This window comes from Astatotilapia calliptera, chromosome 17 (genome assembly GCF_964374335.1).
Source record: "Astatotilapia calliptera chromosome 17, fAstCal68.1, whole genome shotgun sequence".
NCBI lineage: Eukaryota > Metazoa > Chordata > Actinopteri > Cichliformes > Cichlidae > Astatotilapia > Astatotilapia calliptera.
The window spans coordinates 38,494,394-38,510,709 of NC_137438.1; the positions used below are offsets into that span (position 1 = coordinate 38,494,394).

Genomic DNA, 16,316 nt, shown 5'->3' on the forward strand with positions numbered 1-16,316 from the left:
AAATCATTTTCAAACCCACCGCCGTCTTTCACTACTCAGGTTAAAAATTATATATAAGTCACTTAGATAACTTAATAATGTTACTGTTTGGCTTTTTTCCAGTATTTTAATTGTTCCTGAGTAAATTGGTTTGGTTGAGATTAAAGTTATAGTTTTTACACAGCTGAATAAACGTCAAGCAGACAACTGATTATCAGACAACTGACTACAGAGAGGACGTCCAACATTTAACCAAATTGTGTGGAAACAACGACTTGGTTCTGAACACTGCCAAAACAAAGGAGATCGTTGTAGACTACAGAAGAGCCAAGAAATAGACGTCAAGCAGACAACTGATTATCAGAAGTGTGAGATGCTCCAGAATATACTCCGGTGTCCTGTTATATTTTAGATAGCAAGGAGTTTATTAAACTTCACCGAAACAATCTGCAAATTTCATTAAAATTTAATAAACTATCATCTTGTCTTTATTTTTAGCTAGCAAATACCTTAAACACTTAAAGCTGTAAGCTAATGATAGTTATATAAGAGCAGATGCGTGCTGGTGCAATAAGTGTACGTTGTACGTCCAATGGATGACGATCTGATTAGTCGACTAATCGCAAAAATAATCGGTGACTAGTCGACAATCAAAATAATCATTTGTGGCAGCCCTAGTTGGAATCAAACTCCCGAATCTCGACACGGTCTATGCTAGTCGTTTACAGAAGCAAGCTAGCCGCATAATCAAGGGCCCAACCCATCCAGGTCACAGATTTTTCCATCAGGGAAGAGATATAAGGGCAATCAGAACCCGCACAAACAGACTAAACAACAGCTTTTTCCCCAGAGCTGTAGCCTGTGTCACCCCTCCCCCAGCACACAATAGCTAACTCTCCCTCTCTCTACTTTACCCCATGTCATGTCTGCTGCTAATGTACAAAGTCATTTACTGGGCATTAATGTTTGCACTAAAATTACCACATTGTAGATACTGTTATATTATATTATACCGTTTGCGCTCAAACTACCATATTCTAAATACTAGCATTTCTTTTTTGTTTTTTGTTTTATTTAAGTGCCTTCTTTTTACTTTATATTTTACTACGTTTACTTGGTTATTATGTTACTATGCTGCTTCTGGTTTTATTGCTGCTGGCCTCTGTGAGCTACCAAACAAATTTTGTTGTATAACTACAATGACAATAAAGTTCTTTATCTATCTTATCTAGAAATCAGAATATTTGTAGGAAGGCCAAAAACTGCCCAACAGATTTACTTCAGAGTGGACCATTATGGCATTTGCTATATTGGTCCAACTGGACAAGACCTGGGAGCAGAAAAGACAAAGAATAAATAGAAATTGTGGTTAAAGCTAACAGAAGAAGAGGGAAAGAAATGTAGAGCAGAAGAAAAGGGAGTGAGAGAGAAAAAAATCACTGAGACTCTGCTTCAAAAACTGCTGAAAAAATTTAAGAAAAAAAAAACAGCAGAAAAATCAAATCTACAACCAACATATGAAAAGAAGCAGTAAGTAATAATAATTAATACATGTTAATGAACAGCACACAGTACTAACAATACCACATACATCTAGAGGCAGTAGCTAACCGAGACAGCGTGAGTCTGCGAGTACCTGCTTGTACAGCTGTGTGGGTGTGCGCGCTTGTATTGACAGGTTAAAACACAATGGCCATGAAGGGCATTGCTGAATGGATTTGAGTTTCATTTTTCCGTTTCCAGAGTTTCAAGCTTTGCAGTGTTATTTGTGTTGACCCAACTGAAATAAACTCAGTCCAAAGAGCCTCCGTTCAGTCATTAAGAGGTGCGCAGAGGGGCAGGTAAGACCTTCCAGTTTTCTACAAGTCCTTTCACACAAACTTAGTGATTAGTACTTTGTTGTTTGTACCTGATACTAGAGGCAGTTTACAAAGAGAAAGCTTTGACGTTATAATTTATTGGATTACATGGGTGTACACGCAGTGTGTTTTGTTTGTTAGCCCTCTTTGGAGAAGCAGAGGCCATCATGAGGGTGTGGCTGTAAAACGTCAAGGTTTATTTAAATGAAACAAAAAGAGACTCAAATGTATTTAACAGTGTAGAAGTACAAAACGAGGACAGACGGGAAATATGGGCCAGATCAGACATAGGAGCCAAGGGTGTCTGACAACAGAGGACTTTTACACAGTAGGTGTAGAAAACAAAATTACATTTATTAACAATTATTAAAGTTTAGCAGGTCGTGCACACTCAACAAAAGTAGAACACGCTTCTTGAAAACAAAATAAGACCCAAGCTTGTATTGTCTTTTGTGTCCTTTTTTTTAAGTCAATTTCAGTCCGTCAATGTTCAATAGTCACTCCAGTTGGGTTACAATCTACCAGTTCATCCGTCTAATTGGACTGGGGCTCGCCATCCAGTACTGGAAAAGGGATCCTCGATTCTTCTCAGGTCCTCAAAACCAATCCATTCAAAATAAGCAAAGGAAAAAAAATGACCTGGGGACAGGTCAGAACACAGTAGTTCAACATTTAAGCGATAAGGTCTATAACTTATTATTACTACTAACTGCTTTTAGTGGTTCTAAATTTCTTTCAAATTATTCTATGTTGTACAGCAAGTTTATTCTAATTTCCAAAGGAAAAAAGTGCACAGGAAACACACATTTAGAACAATACAAAATAGCTCAGCAGTGCATTAGAAATACACATTGGCTTAAGATTTATAAAGTTCCAGCTAAGCAAAGTGTGTGTAAAGGCACTTAATTTCACACTGCTAATACTTAGTGTGCAGAACCATAACTAGGACCATGAGAAAAGTGAACATGTACTAACATAACAACTTTGCAAAAAACCACACATTTTACATCAATACCATGGTAATATGAAAATGCAACAGACTCAGTGCTAATTGACCCTGTGCACGAGAAAATGCTAACTTCCTGGTTTGAGATCGGATGTGGGGTTGTATATTTCCGGTAGCTTTACTTTGCTGTCAATCGCTACTGCGAAGATATACTCCAAAATCATGTCCAAAACTCGAAAACGGAAAGATTGCGTTAAGTTACAAAGAGCAGAAGGTGGGAACACTCACCACTGTTGTGTCATAAAAAAATCTAATGATCAATCGAGTTTAGATCAATCAGTTGTTTACATCACTCAACACAAGCAGAAGACACATCGTCCACATTCAGAAGCACATCTCTGTATAGTGACTGGTCTTATGATTTAAACAGGCAAATGTTCAGCATTCAAACTACAGGTGAAGAACAGTCAAACCAGATGTTTCCCCCGTTATGTCGATATCAGCTAGTCAAGTACACACCTACACAGCATGTTAACAAACCGTGAAAAAAGCCACACAAAAAAATGAATGATTGCTGGTAACGGTTTCTATACATTAGTATTTACGAAGGGTATGTTGTGACTTACCTTCAAAATTACAGTGGTCCCTCGCTATAACGCGGTTCACCTTTCACCTCGCTGTTTCACAGATTTTTTTTATTGCAAGTTTGCATGCTTTTTTTACATCACATTGTGTCCTGCGTCCTGATCGCTGCAGACGATCTCCTCCGTGACGTCTCTCCTGTACAGTACAGAATCACTGCATCGATCGCTGGCAGTGTGACTCTGAAGTAGAGCAGGGCGATATGGCCAAAAATATTTATCACGATATATATTTGAAAATTTGCGATAACGATATAACCGACGATATAATTGATGCGAGACAAAATACAACTCCACAACATTACTAGCGCAAAAAGACAATCTTCCATTTATTTTCACTTAAACAAGAAGCTGGTTTTTATGTACATTAAAGCTTTATAAAAATTTAACAGTGCAAATGCAAATTCCTTGCTGAAAGTTTAACCAAAAGGCATTTCCAGTAGAAATGGGCTGACATATCCTGAGCATAACCATGTATAATATCCACTGACGTTAAAAAGAGGTGCTTTGCAACATTAAACTGCAGTGTGCAGTACGTATTTTTCGGACCATAAGGTGCACGGGATTATAAGGCACATTAAGCGAAACAAAGCAGTCAGATAAATCAAACTTTATTAAACTCATTCTTCTTGCTTCCTCCACTTCTGTACCATTGATTCATTAATGTTGAATTCTCTGGCAGCTGCTCTATTCCCATGTTGTTGCAGTATATTAATAACTAACCTCGTATTGTGGATGGATTATCTCAGTTTTTCTCCTGACTGAAGTTTGGTCCGTTTACAGCATCCTGCCATGCGATTGCATTTGTCTCTAACCATGAGGAACCTTCACGTTAACTTTTATAAGTGGAAAAGTGTTAGTGTTCGTCCTCCAGCTTCACTGTTTATGTTATGCTAACATAGCTGTGTCGCTAGCGATCACGTAGCACATCATTATATACCAGCTAGCCCAACTTCAGTAACCCTACAAACGTCACTGCTGTTTAGTTTCCTGTCTTCATTTATGTTGGAAGTGATAGCAGAGCTGTACGTTTGAATTTTTTCAGAAATCTCTCAGTCAGAACATGCTGTATCATGCTTAGGTAACTAGCGAAACTAGCGAGCTAACTTCCGCTAGCTTCCTGCTAACTTCTAACTCCATTAAATGTAATAACTTTTGTTTTCATGGATGCCTGGAAGTTAAACTTTATAATTACACCTGGTAAAGCAGCAATGCTGATCGTTTTATTAAAGATGAAAGAATTTAGACAGTTTTTAACGCTCAGTGATGCTGCAGTGTTCGTTTGACCTGAAGCATACGGAGTTTAGGACCCAGATTACTCCCAGATTTAAGAGCATCTTAGTCCGACAAATACGACAATAACGACGGCCGCTTGCATGTTCTGCCAAGAAATGTGCTTTGTTGTGTATCTGACGGACAAACACCAAACCAGTTCCACATCACTGAAGTTGCACCATTTTTACAAACCAATTCTGGTTCATCTGTTTCACTCAACAATCGGCCATGTGCGCATGAAAACAAAGGCCCTGCATGCGCGTTTTACTCCCATTCTATCGCGATATTTCATTTTCCTATCGTTGCTTAACATTATACCGGTATTACCGTGAACGGTATAATATGACCCAGCCCTACTCTGAAGTGCAGTACAGTATGTCCACCAAACGTTTTGCACCATCAAAAAATAAAATTGGCTGCTTGATTTCACCTATCGCTCGTTATTTTTAGAACATAACACCCATGATAAACGAGGGACCGCTGAGAAATATAACATTTGAATCCCTTTTCTCTTTTGCCCTGAGGCGCGGGGGAAAAATATCGACAAGTTGATGAACATCATTTACAGATATTTTGTGTAAATGCCCAAGACATCAATAGAAATGTAAATCGCCGCTTGATTCATTCATTTTCTTGATTTGTTTTGGACCGTAAACAGGGCGTGAATAGGACACCGGAAACAAAGCTCCCCACAGGAGTTTCCGCACCGGAAGTAGCATATGCTAACGTGCACATAGTCAATTTCTTTAGCCTCGGAAAGGGCACTTTCATTGCAAAATGGCTAGCGGAAATTAGCATCAGAGCTAGCGGCAAGTAGTATGCTATGCTAGCGCACATGCACTGACTGGGGCTTACCATGTGAAGTAGCAAATGCTATGCAGGGCTTCACAGTGCTCGCGTGGGCTCACGGCCTTCGGAATTCACTGTCACCGAGTGTTTTCGCCGTAAAAGCTTTTACATCCAGTTAGCTTCTCCACAACAGGAGTGACTGATTTCTCTCTGCCTGTATCTCCTTCTTAGCTGACTGGTACACAAGGAGCACACACACAGGTGTGTGAGGAGCGCACACAGGGGGAGGGTCAGACCAGTCAACTATTGGTTGCTCAGTGTATCTGACAAAGTCTTGCCTCCACAACATTTATCCACATATTAATTAAACTTATGTTTACATGCTTTTTATGAGGATTTGTTATATTTAATTGCTTTTTACCAATGTTTATTCCCATTGTGAAATGCGTATTTTAATCAAAATAGTATCAATATTTATGCTTTTATTCCCGTTTTTACACTGTGTTACAGACAGTTATTAAACTGTCTGAACTGTAAGCGTAATAGATTTTCACTTCCAAACCAGTCTACATATCCTGTTCATGAGAGAGTTGTTTACCCATGCGTTACTGTACTCGTGTTTCAAATTACACAAGCCATCTTTTTGAGATATATCAACCATGTATTGCTGTTTGTTTTTAAGTCACTTGGATGTTTATAGAAAGCTTTTTTTTCCAACTTCCCCAAATGCTTGTTCATGGTGGATGTTTAGGTGTTTCTCTCTGTAATGCTGTAGTATATTTACCTTTTTACATAAAATGTCATGTAAATTATGGATATATTAATAAAGCTTAGTTGGAGAATTAAAAAATGACCACAAAATCCTTAAGACAGACTTTGGTTTCTTCAGTATAGTGTTTATTTGACCGTGAAAAGAATAAATTTTTCATTAATCTGAAGGAAAATGCTCTAATAATGATAAAAGTGCTTTTTTCAAACAAAAGAGATCGACGGCATATAGTTTTTTGCTGTAGTTTGATAGAAAGTGCTCCAAAATTTTAACTTTCATTTAATTTGTACTTTTAATTTTCATTTTATTTTGTTTTTTCCTGCTTCTCGACTTTCACAGAGTGATCGTTCAGTGTCTGTGGGTGAAGTTCAACATACAATGGCAGAAAAACCCTTGACAGACTGGGACAGTGGTCTCCTTGACTGCTTTGAGGATGCAAATACTTGTAAGAAGCCAGTTAAATTTGTCTCATAAATTGCATTTGTGTTTTCAGGACTACAGTTTTTTTCTCATTTGTGTTGCCTTCATCTTTTCAGACTTGTTACAACTTTGTTGATGCGTTTCTGTGTTTTTCAGGCTGCTATGGATTCTGGTGCTGCCCCTGTCTCGCCTGCACTGTTTCAGGAAGATTTGGAGAGAACAACTGTCTCCCTTTATGTGATATATGTGGCTCTGGTGTATTAGCAGCCTTTGGGATACCTGTTTGTGTTCCTCCTGCAGTTTTGTCTGTAAGAGCTGCCATGCGAAACAGATATGGCATCAAGGTATGAACCGTGAGATGATGACACTGAACTCAAAGCTGGACTTTAGTGGGAATTACAAGTCTCACTCACTGAATCAAAAACATCCATATTTGATTTCAAAATGTTTTTTGTCAAACATTCACACACATACTCAGTATCTGCTGCAAGGATATTGTGACATGTGGACCAGAAGAGCCAGGGATTGATCTACCAAACCTCTGGTTGGTAGATGACCTGCTCCTCCACCTGAATTACACCACATCTGTAATGCTTGTACTCTCTTTCTGCAGGGCTCTCTCTGTAAGGACATTGTAGTTTCCTGCTTCTGTGAGTGGTGCTCCTGGTGTCAGATGCATCGCGAGTTAAAGCATCGCAAGAAAACACCAACTGTCATCAACTTACACAATAACACGGTCATCAACATGCAGCCTATTCCAACTGTCCAGCCAGGAGTGATGATGATGCCTGCGCAACCAGTTGCAACTGGTTTCATGACTCAACCAGGAGTTGTCATTCACTAAAAGTGAAACTGAGAGATCTTATAATGCCGAATGTCAGAGTGTGTTCTGACATATTTATCAGTGAAAGAGTGTTATATAATCATTTTGAAATTAGACTATGTTAAATAAATTTTCATGATTTCCTAGTTATCAAGAAAATTATCTGTGTTAAGAGTTAACATAAATGAAGGGAATGATGATTCACCCATGCGAATCTTAGTTGCAAGTGCAGAAATGGAAGGATTATATAAGTAATAATATAATATAGTAATAACAATATTTAATAATATTTTACTGACTGAATAAAAACATTCAATCTACAATCTGGGCCCCATTTTTGTAGTCTTATCCTACTTTTTGAGAGTTTATTGAATGAGTGTTTCAACTGCAAAAATCCACCATGAAGCGTTTGTTTCAGACTTTACACTGATGCTTTGTGTCATGCAGTATGTTTGTCTGGTGTTTTCAATATAAAGAGCCATTTATTATAACTATGATGCTGGGTATCCCTCCTTGACAAAGGGAGAAAAAAATGTTAGCATACAAGGAAAGACTCAGAAAATTACACAAGTGTAACAAGGCCCAGAGGCCGATGCAGGAGATGAACAAACCCCAAACTCAAACAGTGATCACAATCACGTTCTTAAGGCAAAACACAGTCAACTTAGCCATAATGACACAGGGTTTCCAAACGGGGTTCACTGAGTTGTAAGGCTGCAAAACACAGGAGAAGCTGGTTCAGTGAGAGAGAGGGGAACTGAGCGTCTGAAAGAAAGAGACTGAATGAGGTGTGCGCTGATTTAAACCTCAGAGTGGGCAGGAGGCCGAGTGAGCGGCAGATGGGGAAGATCTAACTTCTGAAGGTGAAGCGGTGAAACAGGGTGAAGGCGGATGAGAGCCCGACACAAGACTGCCAACTGTCCCAATTTCCTTTGGGGTCAACCTTCAGGATCAATAAAGTTTTATTGAATTGAATTGAATTGAATTGAAAGTTGAAACTATGCAAGCTGTAGGCTCAAGGAAACAAAGTAAGTACACAGCTGAACAACGAGAGAATCATAAGGAACTGATGACCAAGTTATCACCATGAGTAGCAACAGACTGGCAAAGGAAAAACAGTCTCCTGCTTGACAGCCAACAGCAGGAAAGGGTTTTAAAAATTATGTATTCATATAATTTGTTTTAGAAATTAACTAACTTTACCTCTGTAGGAAACCTGTGACTTCTGTCAACATCAAAGAGAACATCCAAACATGAAAAAAGCCTCTTGAACAAATGAATCTCTACGGACATGTGACGCTCAGGGTTTAAGACTTAATATGACCTGGCAAGTGCATCCTAATAATGCGTTCGTTGAATCACACTGACAAAGAGACGACTGCACCTGGCTGCCATGCAAGCTGGAAAAACTGCTCTGATTAGAAGTTTATATTTTATACTATAAAGTTGGTTTAAGCAGAACAGAAACTGAACTGTCATTAGCAGTTAGTAAGAAAGTAAGAAAAGCTGGTTTAGTCCAAAGCGCATTTAATGACTAACAGACCAAAAATGTGACATCAAGAATGTACATCCTGTATTTGCTTCCGTGTGACACAGAAATGTTAAGTTACGATTAAGCAGAAATGAAACTGAACATTCAGCATTAGCCTTAACAGATCAGGCAGAATTGCATAATCTCTGCTTTTTATTACATAAGCACACTTTTACTGTCAATGAACTTCCTCAGAGCATATTAAAGGCTGGAGTCAAATTTAATTTTTGATAAACTTGGACTAATTTTGTATTCTTTGAGGACTTTGTCTACCTGCCACCTACAGCAAGTTTTTCCACTTAGCCAGATAACCTGACATGCATGTCAGATGAGTGTGGGAGGAAGCTGAAGTATTCAGATGAAACCCACGCAGACACAGGGAGACCATCCAAACTCTACTTTGAAAGACTCCAGTCAGGGCTTGAACCAAGGTCCCTGATTATCCCAGAGGTTACGTTCCGACACCCCTCGTGATCGGTGAGAATCCACCAAGTAGAAACCACATGTTTATTATATTATTTTTATATATTTTAAGCCATAAAAACCCTCCCCATACTCTTATAATGTGTCGTGAGGATACGCTACATTTCGTAAATACTCTTTCTCTTCCAATTGCTAAATAAACACACTTAAGGTGCAACCAACTTCATTAAAGGATGATAAAGGCTCTGATCATTTCATTGACAGTTTTGCATGGCCTCATTGGCATACACTGACCTGCAGAGACACTCAATTCAGTTCAATTTTATTTATATTGTGCCAAATCACAACAGTGGTCACATCAAGGTGCTTTATATTATAAGGCAGAGATACTAATACAGAGAAAACAAAGTGATGTTTTTTAAATAGTGGTTTAATCACTCCCAGCTTGAAGGCCCTTTGTACGTACCCCATTAACAGAGATAAATGATGGTAATTTGTGTGAATCATTACCTAATGGTACGATGTCTTTAAGCATTCTTTTAGGAATGGGGTATAACGGACACACTGATGGAGCTGAGGAAACTATGTTGTTCTTTCTTTGTGATTGTTTTATGCTTAAGTCAGTTTTGGTTGGTTTGTCGGTCTGTGAGCAGATACAGTTGCTATGGTGATGGGGTTTGGGGTCACAGCAGGGGGAGAGAAGCTGCAGGGAGGTGTGTAAGACTGCAACTCTTTCCTGGTTGCAACGCTGGATAGTCATGTGATTTCTAAAACAGAGATATTGCGCAAATGCAAAAAATCAAGCCTATGGACAGGATTTCTACTTACCCTCTGCTTGTTGGTAGGTAGATGACATTTTTGTCCCAAACCAGCACACTCATACTGCTGCATTGTCTTAAAACCATACTTGTGTGCATCTGCAAATGGATATAGTATAAGTTCAAATAAAATAATGAAACTTTGAGAATCTAAATGTAATCCTTCAAGTGTACTAGTTTACAGTGTTATCATTTTAGCTCAACAAGGAATTGATATCTGGAGAAACAAGGAAAAAGAATCCATGCAACAGACACCTACTCATAGTTTGGCACATTTCAAACATGCAAACATTGTTTCTATGTAGAGGAATGTTCTGTTCATTTTAAATATCAGATTCACCCAAAGACTGCATGAAAGTGAAGCTCTGCCCCACAAACTACTACAGTCTCTAAATGTATTATATTTGGGTGTTTGTGGGCATTCTCCACACACAACCAAAGACATTTTATTGACCGCGGTTAAAAGAGAGAAAGATGGTAGGCACACTGATGTAAACTAAACCCTAACACCTCTACTAGGAACAAGCATAACCACAGGTCAACTTTCCCATCTCTGTTTTCCCAAGAATACTCAGCAAACTCTTCATAGCCACAGCTCTTGGCTCTCTTCCTCCATCACTTTCACTTTCCTGACTTTGTTGATCTATGACCACAAATAAGCACAAGAGTTACAAATTGCAGTAGTTTTCATGCTGAAACTCTCAATTTAAAAGTGTTTTTAACAAGCTTCTTTTAGTGATGATGACAGGCTTGATCTCGTAGCCTTCATCCTGAACCCACAGTTCTCTCGGTGGTTACAAAGTTTTACTAAAAGGCTACAATCCAGCAGTCAGTTATACGTTTATTCAGTTATTCATTCAGTCCCTTGCGCTTTTCACTCACATGTATTAGAGCATTGCTCTTTAAGTCTTATTTGTGTTAGTAGTAGCCAATATTTACATCAAACCACTGGTTTTAGTAGTTCACTCACACTTAACCTCTGTGAAGCCAATTGAATATTCAAATACATTCATTACCAGTCATGCTCACATGTCCAATGGTTTCACTGGACTGTGTGTCATGACCTCCTTTGATAAAGAAGAACAGAGTGTGACTGAGTGCTGGAGAGGAGAGACATCAGAGTGCAGAATAAGAAGTAAGTGAAGAGTTTGTTGTGTCATCTCTTTTTTTTCTTTAGTGCTTGATGTTAATGATGCTGTCAGTTCAGTTATTTCATTTATCAGAGATTCTGATATTTTATTGGTTTAGTTTTCTTTATTATGGATGGAGGGTGAATATACAATAGAAACTTAACCCTTTCATGCATGAATAGTGACAGTGTCAATCTGGATTTTCTTTTCTTAAGTATTTTTATTCATCTTTAGACATGAAAAAAAAAAGATTTTTGATCTTCAATTTTATCATCATCACCGTAGTATACTTGCATTTACTTGAAGTGATTTATTGAAGTATGTAAAGTGAAATTTGTTTTAATTCATTCTGCATAAGTTAAAAACTTTAGGAAAACACAATGAAATCTTGTTGTTTGAACAAATACTTTGTTAATCAAGGCAAATACTGCTAGGCTTGCGTAATGAACCAATATGAGTGTTGATGATTTCATAGAGACAACGAACCAGTCCAGGCAAGTCAGGGCAACTAACCACTCTTACTAGATTGTATCATTTCAACAAGAACAAATTAAGTTGAATTTCATGCAAATGGTACATGATTTAAATACGTTCACCATAGAAACATGAAATTATTTAGTTCAAATTACAAGTTTGAATCTTGTACATGTAACAACGACCCAATTTCATTTTTTTGAGTGTACCATCAATAGCTGACCACTGTAGTGACACTGTGCCTGAAAGGGTTAAATAGAAATATAAAAACGTCATAAATTAGCCTTGCAATCAATCGGACTATGTCAAAGTAGCTATATATAACAATGTCCTGATTCACAAGTAATGTACCCTGAAAAAACCCTCAAAACTTGTAACATGTTCCTAACTACGTAACTAAAGCCAAATGGGACCAGACGTCACCTGGCTTAATGGGGTCCGTGTCCTGGTTCACAAACATGTCAGATTTTGGGATATTCTAGAGATATTCTTATTAATAAATACATTAAATATAAAATAGAATTCAAACATTTTTTAAAAACATCAATACAAGATAAACACGAGTAAAAGAATTTTAAATGAATGATAAATATCTCAAACTGGGTCAAACACCAAGCAGAAGACGTGGATCTTTAGACTGGATTTAAGAATTGGCAGTGAAGAGACCTCTCTAATGTGAAATGGTAACAAATTTCAAAACTTGGGACCCGCTACGGCAAAAGTCCGTCTGAGCCTCCGCAGTGTCCTCGACACATCCAGGAGCAGTCGGTTAGTTGATGTGAGCGGAAAAGCAAGTGCAGCTCAGAGAGGGAAGGTCGGGGAAGACCATTTAAGCACTTTAACTGTGCAGCCAGTTAAAAGCTGTGATCCAACATTTTGCAGCAGCTGAAGACGACACAGGGCAAAATGGTAACACCAGTATATAAAGCTTTACAGTAATACAACCAAGTTGTAAAAAGGGCACGGATTACTGTTTCTTTAGCTTTCTGTCTCAGCTGAAAGAAGACAAAGGTGAAGACAAAGCTGACTTTAATTGCAATTGTTGTATTTGGGTTTTCTCTACTTCATTCTACTTTTACAGAGTAATTATTTAGTGTCTGTGGCTGAACCTCAACACACAATGGCAGAAAACCCCTTGACAGACTGGGACAGTGGTCTCTTGGATTGCTTTGAGGATGCGAGTACTTGTAAGAAGAAGTTTAAGATCTTTTTCTTGTCATTTCTGGGGTCTTAGGCACTTCAGACATGTTACCACTTTGGTGATGTATTTCTGTTTTTCAGGCTGCTATGGTTTCTGGTGCGGCTCCTGCCTCGCCAGCACCGTTGCAGGAAGGTTTGGAGAGAATAGCTGTCTCCCTTTGTGTGATACATGTTGCTCTGGTGGATTAACAGCCTGTGGGATACCTGTTTGTGTTCCTCCTGCAGTCTTGTCTTTAAGGGTTGCCATGCGAAACAGATATGGCATCAAGGTATAAAGCAGTGACAATGAGACAATGTCATGAAGCAGAAATGGAGAAATAAATAAATAATGGTTGTACCGTCTCTCTGCAGGGCTCTCTCTGTAAGGATATTGCAATTTCCTATTGCTGCGCCACGTGCTCCTGGTGTCAGATGCATCGTGAGTTAAAGCATCGTAAGCAAGGCCCCACTGTGGTCAACATACAGAATAACAACATTGTGAACATGCAGCCTGTTCCAGTCATGCAGGCACCCATGATGATGCCTTCACAACCAGTGCCAGCTGCTTATATGGCTCAACCAAGATTCGCTGTGGTCTCACAGTGACAGAAATCCGAGTTTGTGTTGATGTTTCTATCAGTGAAATGAGACAATGAAGTCATTTTGAATTGAGAGTATCGTTAAATATTTCTATCAGCTTAGATGCATGAGTCGCCTTTTTAGATTAGTCACTGCATAGCTTCAGTAATAATACAGAGGATTGAATTTTAGTCTTAATTTTTCTGCTAATGAGAAAAACATACTTGCATGTAGAGAGCTAAACGTGGTGTTAGATCTGCTCTGATGTTAAAACTGATGTAAAGTGTTTTTTCATCAATAAAAATATGAAATCCAAGACATTTATGATCATTTTGCAATCCTACTTTAGATTCACCAAACTCTGCCTCAGATCAGTTTACAGTTTACTGAGATTGATGAAGACCTGATGTGCTCGGCACAGCTTTCATGACACCATAAAGATCAAACAGGAGTCCTGCAGTGGCTTTTTTTGTTTTTTTAATTTCACTCCTCATTAATTTGTCTTTCTTAAAATGTGTCTAAGTGTGTGCTGTGTGGCAGGAGGAAGGACCCAAATGCAGGACTATCAGACGGAAAAATTAAACTCAATTCAATTTTATTTATATAGCGCCAAATCACAACAAAAGTCACCTCAAGGTGCTTCATAGGTACAGAGAAAAACCCAACAATCATATGACCCCCTATGAGCAAGCACTTTGGCGACAGTGGGAAGGAAAAACTCCTTTTTAACAGGAAGAAACCTCCAGCAGAACCAGGCCCAGGGAGGGGCGGGGCCATCTGCTGCGACCGGTTGGGGTGAGAGAAGGAAGACAGGATAAAGACATGCTGTGGAAGAGAGACAGAGATTAATAACAGATATGATTCAATGCAGAGAGGTCTATTAACACAAAGGTGAGAAAGGTGACTGGAATGGAAAAACTCAATGCATCATGGGAATCCCCCGGCAGCCTACGTCTAAGGGAGGATTCAGGGTCACCTGGTCCAGCCCTAACTATATGCTTTAGCAAAAAGGAAAGTTTGAAGCCTAATCTTGAAAGTAGAGATAGTGTCTGTCTCCTGAATCCAAACTGGAAGCTGGTTCCACAGAAGAGGGGCCTGAAAACTGAAGGCTCTCCCTCCCATTCTACTTTTAAATACTCTAGGAACAACAAGTAGGCCTGCAGAGCGAGAGCGAAGTGCTCTAATAGGGTGATATGGTACTACAAGGTCATTAAGACAAGATGGGGCCTGATTATTTAAGACCTTGTATGTGAGGAGCAGGATTTTGAATTCTGGATTTAACAGGAAGCCAATGAAGGGAAGCCAAAACAGGAGAAATCTGCTCTCTCTTTCTAGTCCCTGTCAGGACTAGAAAAGGTTCCTCGATGGGTATCGTTTAGGTTTTATCCGATACCGGTGCCAAACCGGTACTTTTGAAACTGTAACAGTGCTTAAACGGTGCTCAAACCGGTGTTTAAAGAATGGAGAACACAAAATTGGTCCAAAAACCTCTCATGTTTAGCTGTTTTTTTGTAAAAAGATAACAATGTTAGCCTTTTCTGCAGCTATGGGGCATATATGGTATCACTCTTGGCTGGAAGCAGTGCTTAAACAATGAGAAAAAAAAAAAAAAACACACACACTTTGTCCAAAAACCTCTCATGTTTAGCTGTTTTCCTCTTTTTCTTTGGTCATTTTAGCCTTTTTGGCCAGGGTGAAGGGAGCATCTGCCATCAAACAAGAAGACAGCTGCATGTAACTACGACGGTGTTTGCTAGTTCACCTTACATGCATTAATGTAATAACGTGGTTAGCCTACTCAACGTAAATTAAACACGAACAACATTAAGCTACTCACGCAGAGAAGAACGGCTGCTGCTGCCATCATCATCCTCATCATTTCTGCTACACTGGCAGGGCTAGGGGCCAGGACTCTCCTCTTCGGGTTTTTGGGGGATGTTGCTAACTCAGGGTCCGATAACAGGCAACCCACCCGCAGTAGATGTGCTCGGTGTGAGGTCTCGCAGCAAGCTATCAAATTCAGTGCATTTCTCGGCTTTTAAAAAAACGCTATGCGTCGCCAGGTGTTTCATCGGATTCGAGGTGTTACCTCCTTTGACAGTATCACAGTATCAGCTTAAAGCACTTGTTGCAGGCTGCTGAGTTTGCCTCTTTTGCCTACTATCCTCGGAAACGTAAAATGATTGGCTAGAATCTAAAGTGTATCACAGCTCAGGAAAAAAAAGCACCGAAATAAAGCAGCGAAATGTGTGCTGCTTTTCGGTCTGGTTACTACCGTTTATGTCAGAACCGGTGCCATCATGGCACCGGATTCCGGTACCCATCCCTATTCCTCACAGTGTTACTGGAGGCCAAGGTAATGCCATCCAGAGTAAGAATCTGCTTAGATACCATATTTCTAAGATTTTCAGGGCCGAGTACAATAACCTCAGTTTTATCTGAATTAAGAAGCAGAAAGTTAGCGGCCATCCAGGTCTTTATGTCTTTAAGACATCCCTGCAGTTTAACTAATTGGTGTGTGTTATCTGGCTTCATGGACAGATAGAGCTGGGTGTCATCTGCATAGCAGTTAAAATGTATGCTATGTCTTCTAATGATGCTGCCTAAGGGAAGCATGTATAATGTAAACAGAATTGGTCCTAGCACTGAACCCTGTGGAACTCCATAATTAACCTCAGTGT

At 39.2% G+C, this 16,316-nt stretch overlaps 1 protein-coding gene and 3 long non-coding RNA genes across 4 annotated transcripts in view; 2 read left to right on the forward strand and 2 right to left on the reverse strand.

The window, feature by feature from the left end:
- Positions 1-5,727, reverse strand: part of LOC145421403 (uncharacterized) — a 57,011-nt gene extending 51,284 nt beyond the window's left edge. Inside the window, exon 1 of the long non-coding RNA XR_013902753.1 lies at positions 5,556-5,727. This is a non-coding gene — a long non-coding RNA (uncharacterized LOC145421403). The remainder of the gene's footprint in view (positions 1-5,555) is intronic.
- Positions 1,947-7,824, forward strand: LOC113008569 (cornifelin-like). The gene is made up of 4 exons (XM_080291682.1): positions 1,947-2,166; positions 6,598-6,703; positions 6,835-7,022; positions 7,292-7,824. The coding sequence occupies exons 1-4, from the start codon at positions 2,110-2,112 to the stop codon at positions 7,520-7,522; spliced, it is 582 nt and encodes a 193-aa protein (XP_080147808.1). The 5' UTR covers positions 1,947-2,109; the 3' UTR covers positions 7,523-7,824.
- Positions 7,825-7,831: 7 nt separating this feature from the next.
- LOC145421404 (uncharacterized) lies at positions 7,832-10,374 on the reverse strand. The gene is made up of 3 exons (XR_013902754.1): positions 10,284-10,374; positions 8,308-8,444; positions 7,832-8,215 (listed from the first exon to the last, which is right to left on the reverse strand). It is a non-coding gene; the product is annotated as an uncharacterized LOC145421404 (long non-coding RNA).
- A 925-nt stretch (positions 10,375-11,299) lies between these two features.
- On the forward strand, positions 11,300-13,951 carry LOC113008697 (uncharacterized). Its single transcript, XR_013902752.1, has 4 exons — positions 11,300-11,408; positions 12,959-13,064; positions 13,159-13,346; positions 13,429-13,951. It is a non-coding gene; the product is annotated as an uncharacterized LOC113008697 (long non-coding RNA).
- The last annotated feature ends 2,365 nt before the right edge of the window (positions 13,952-16,316 follow it).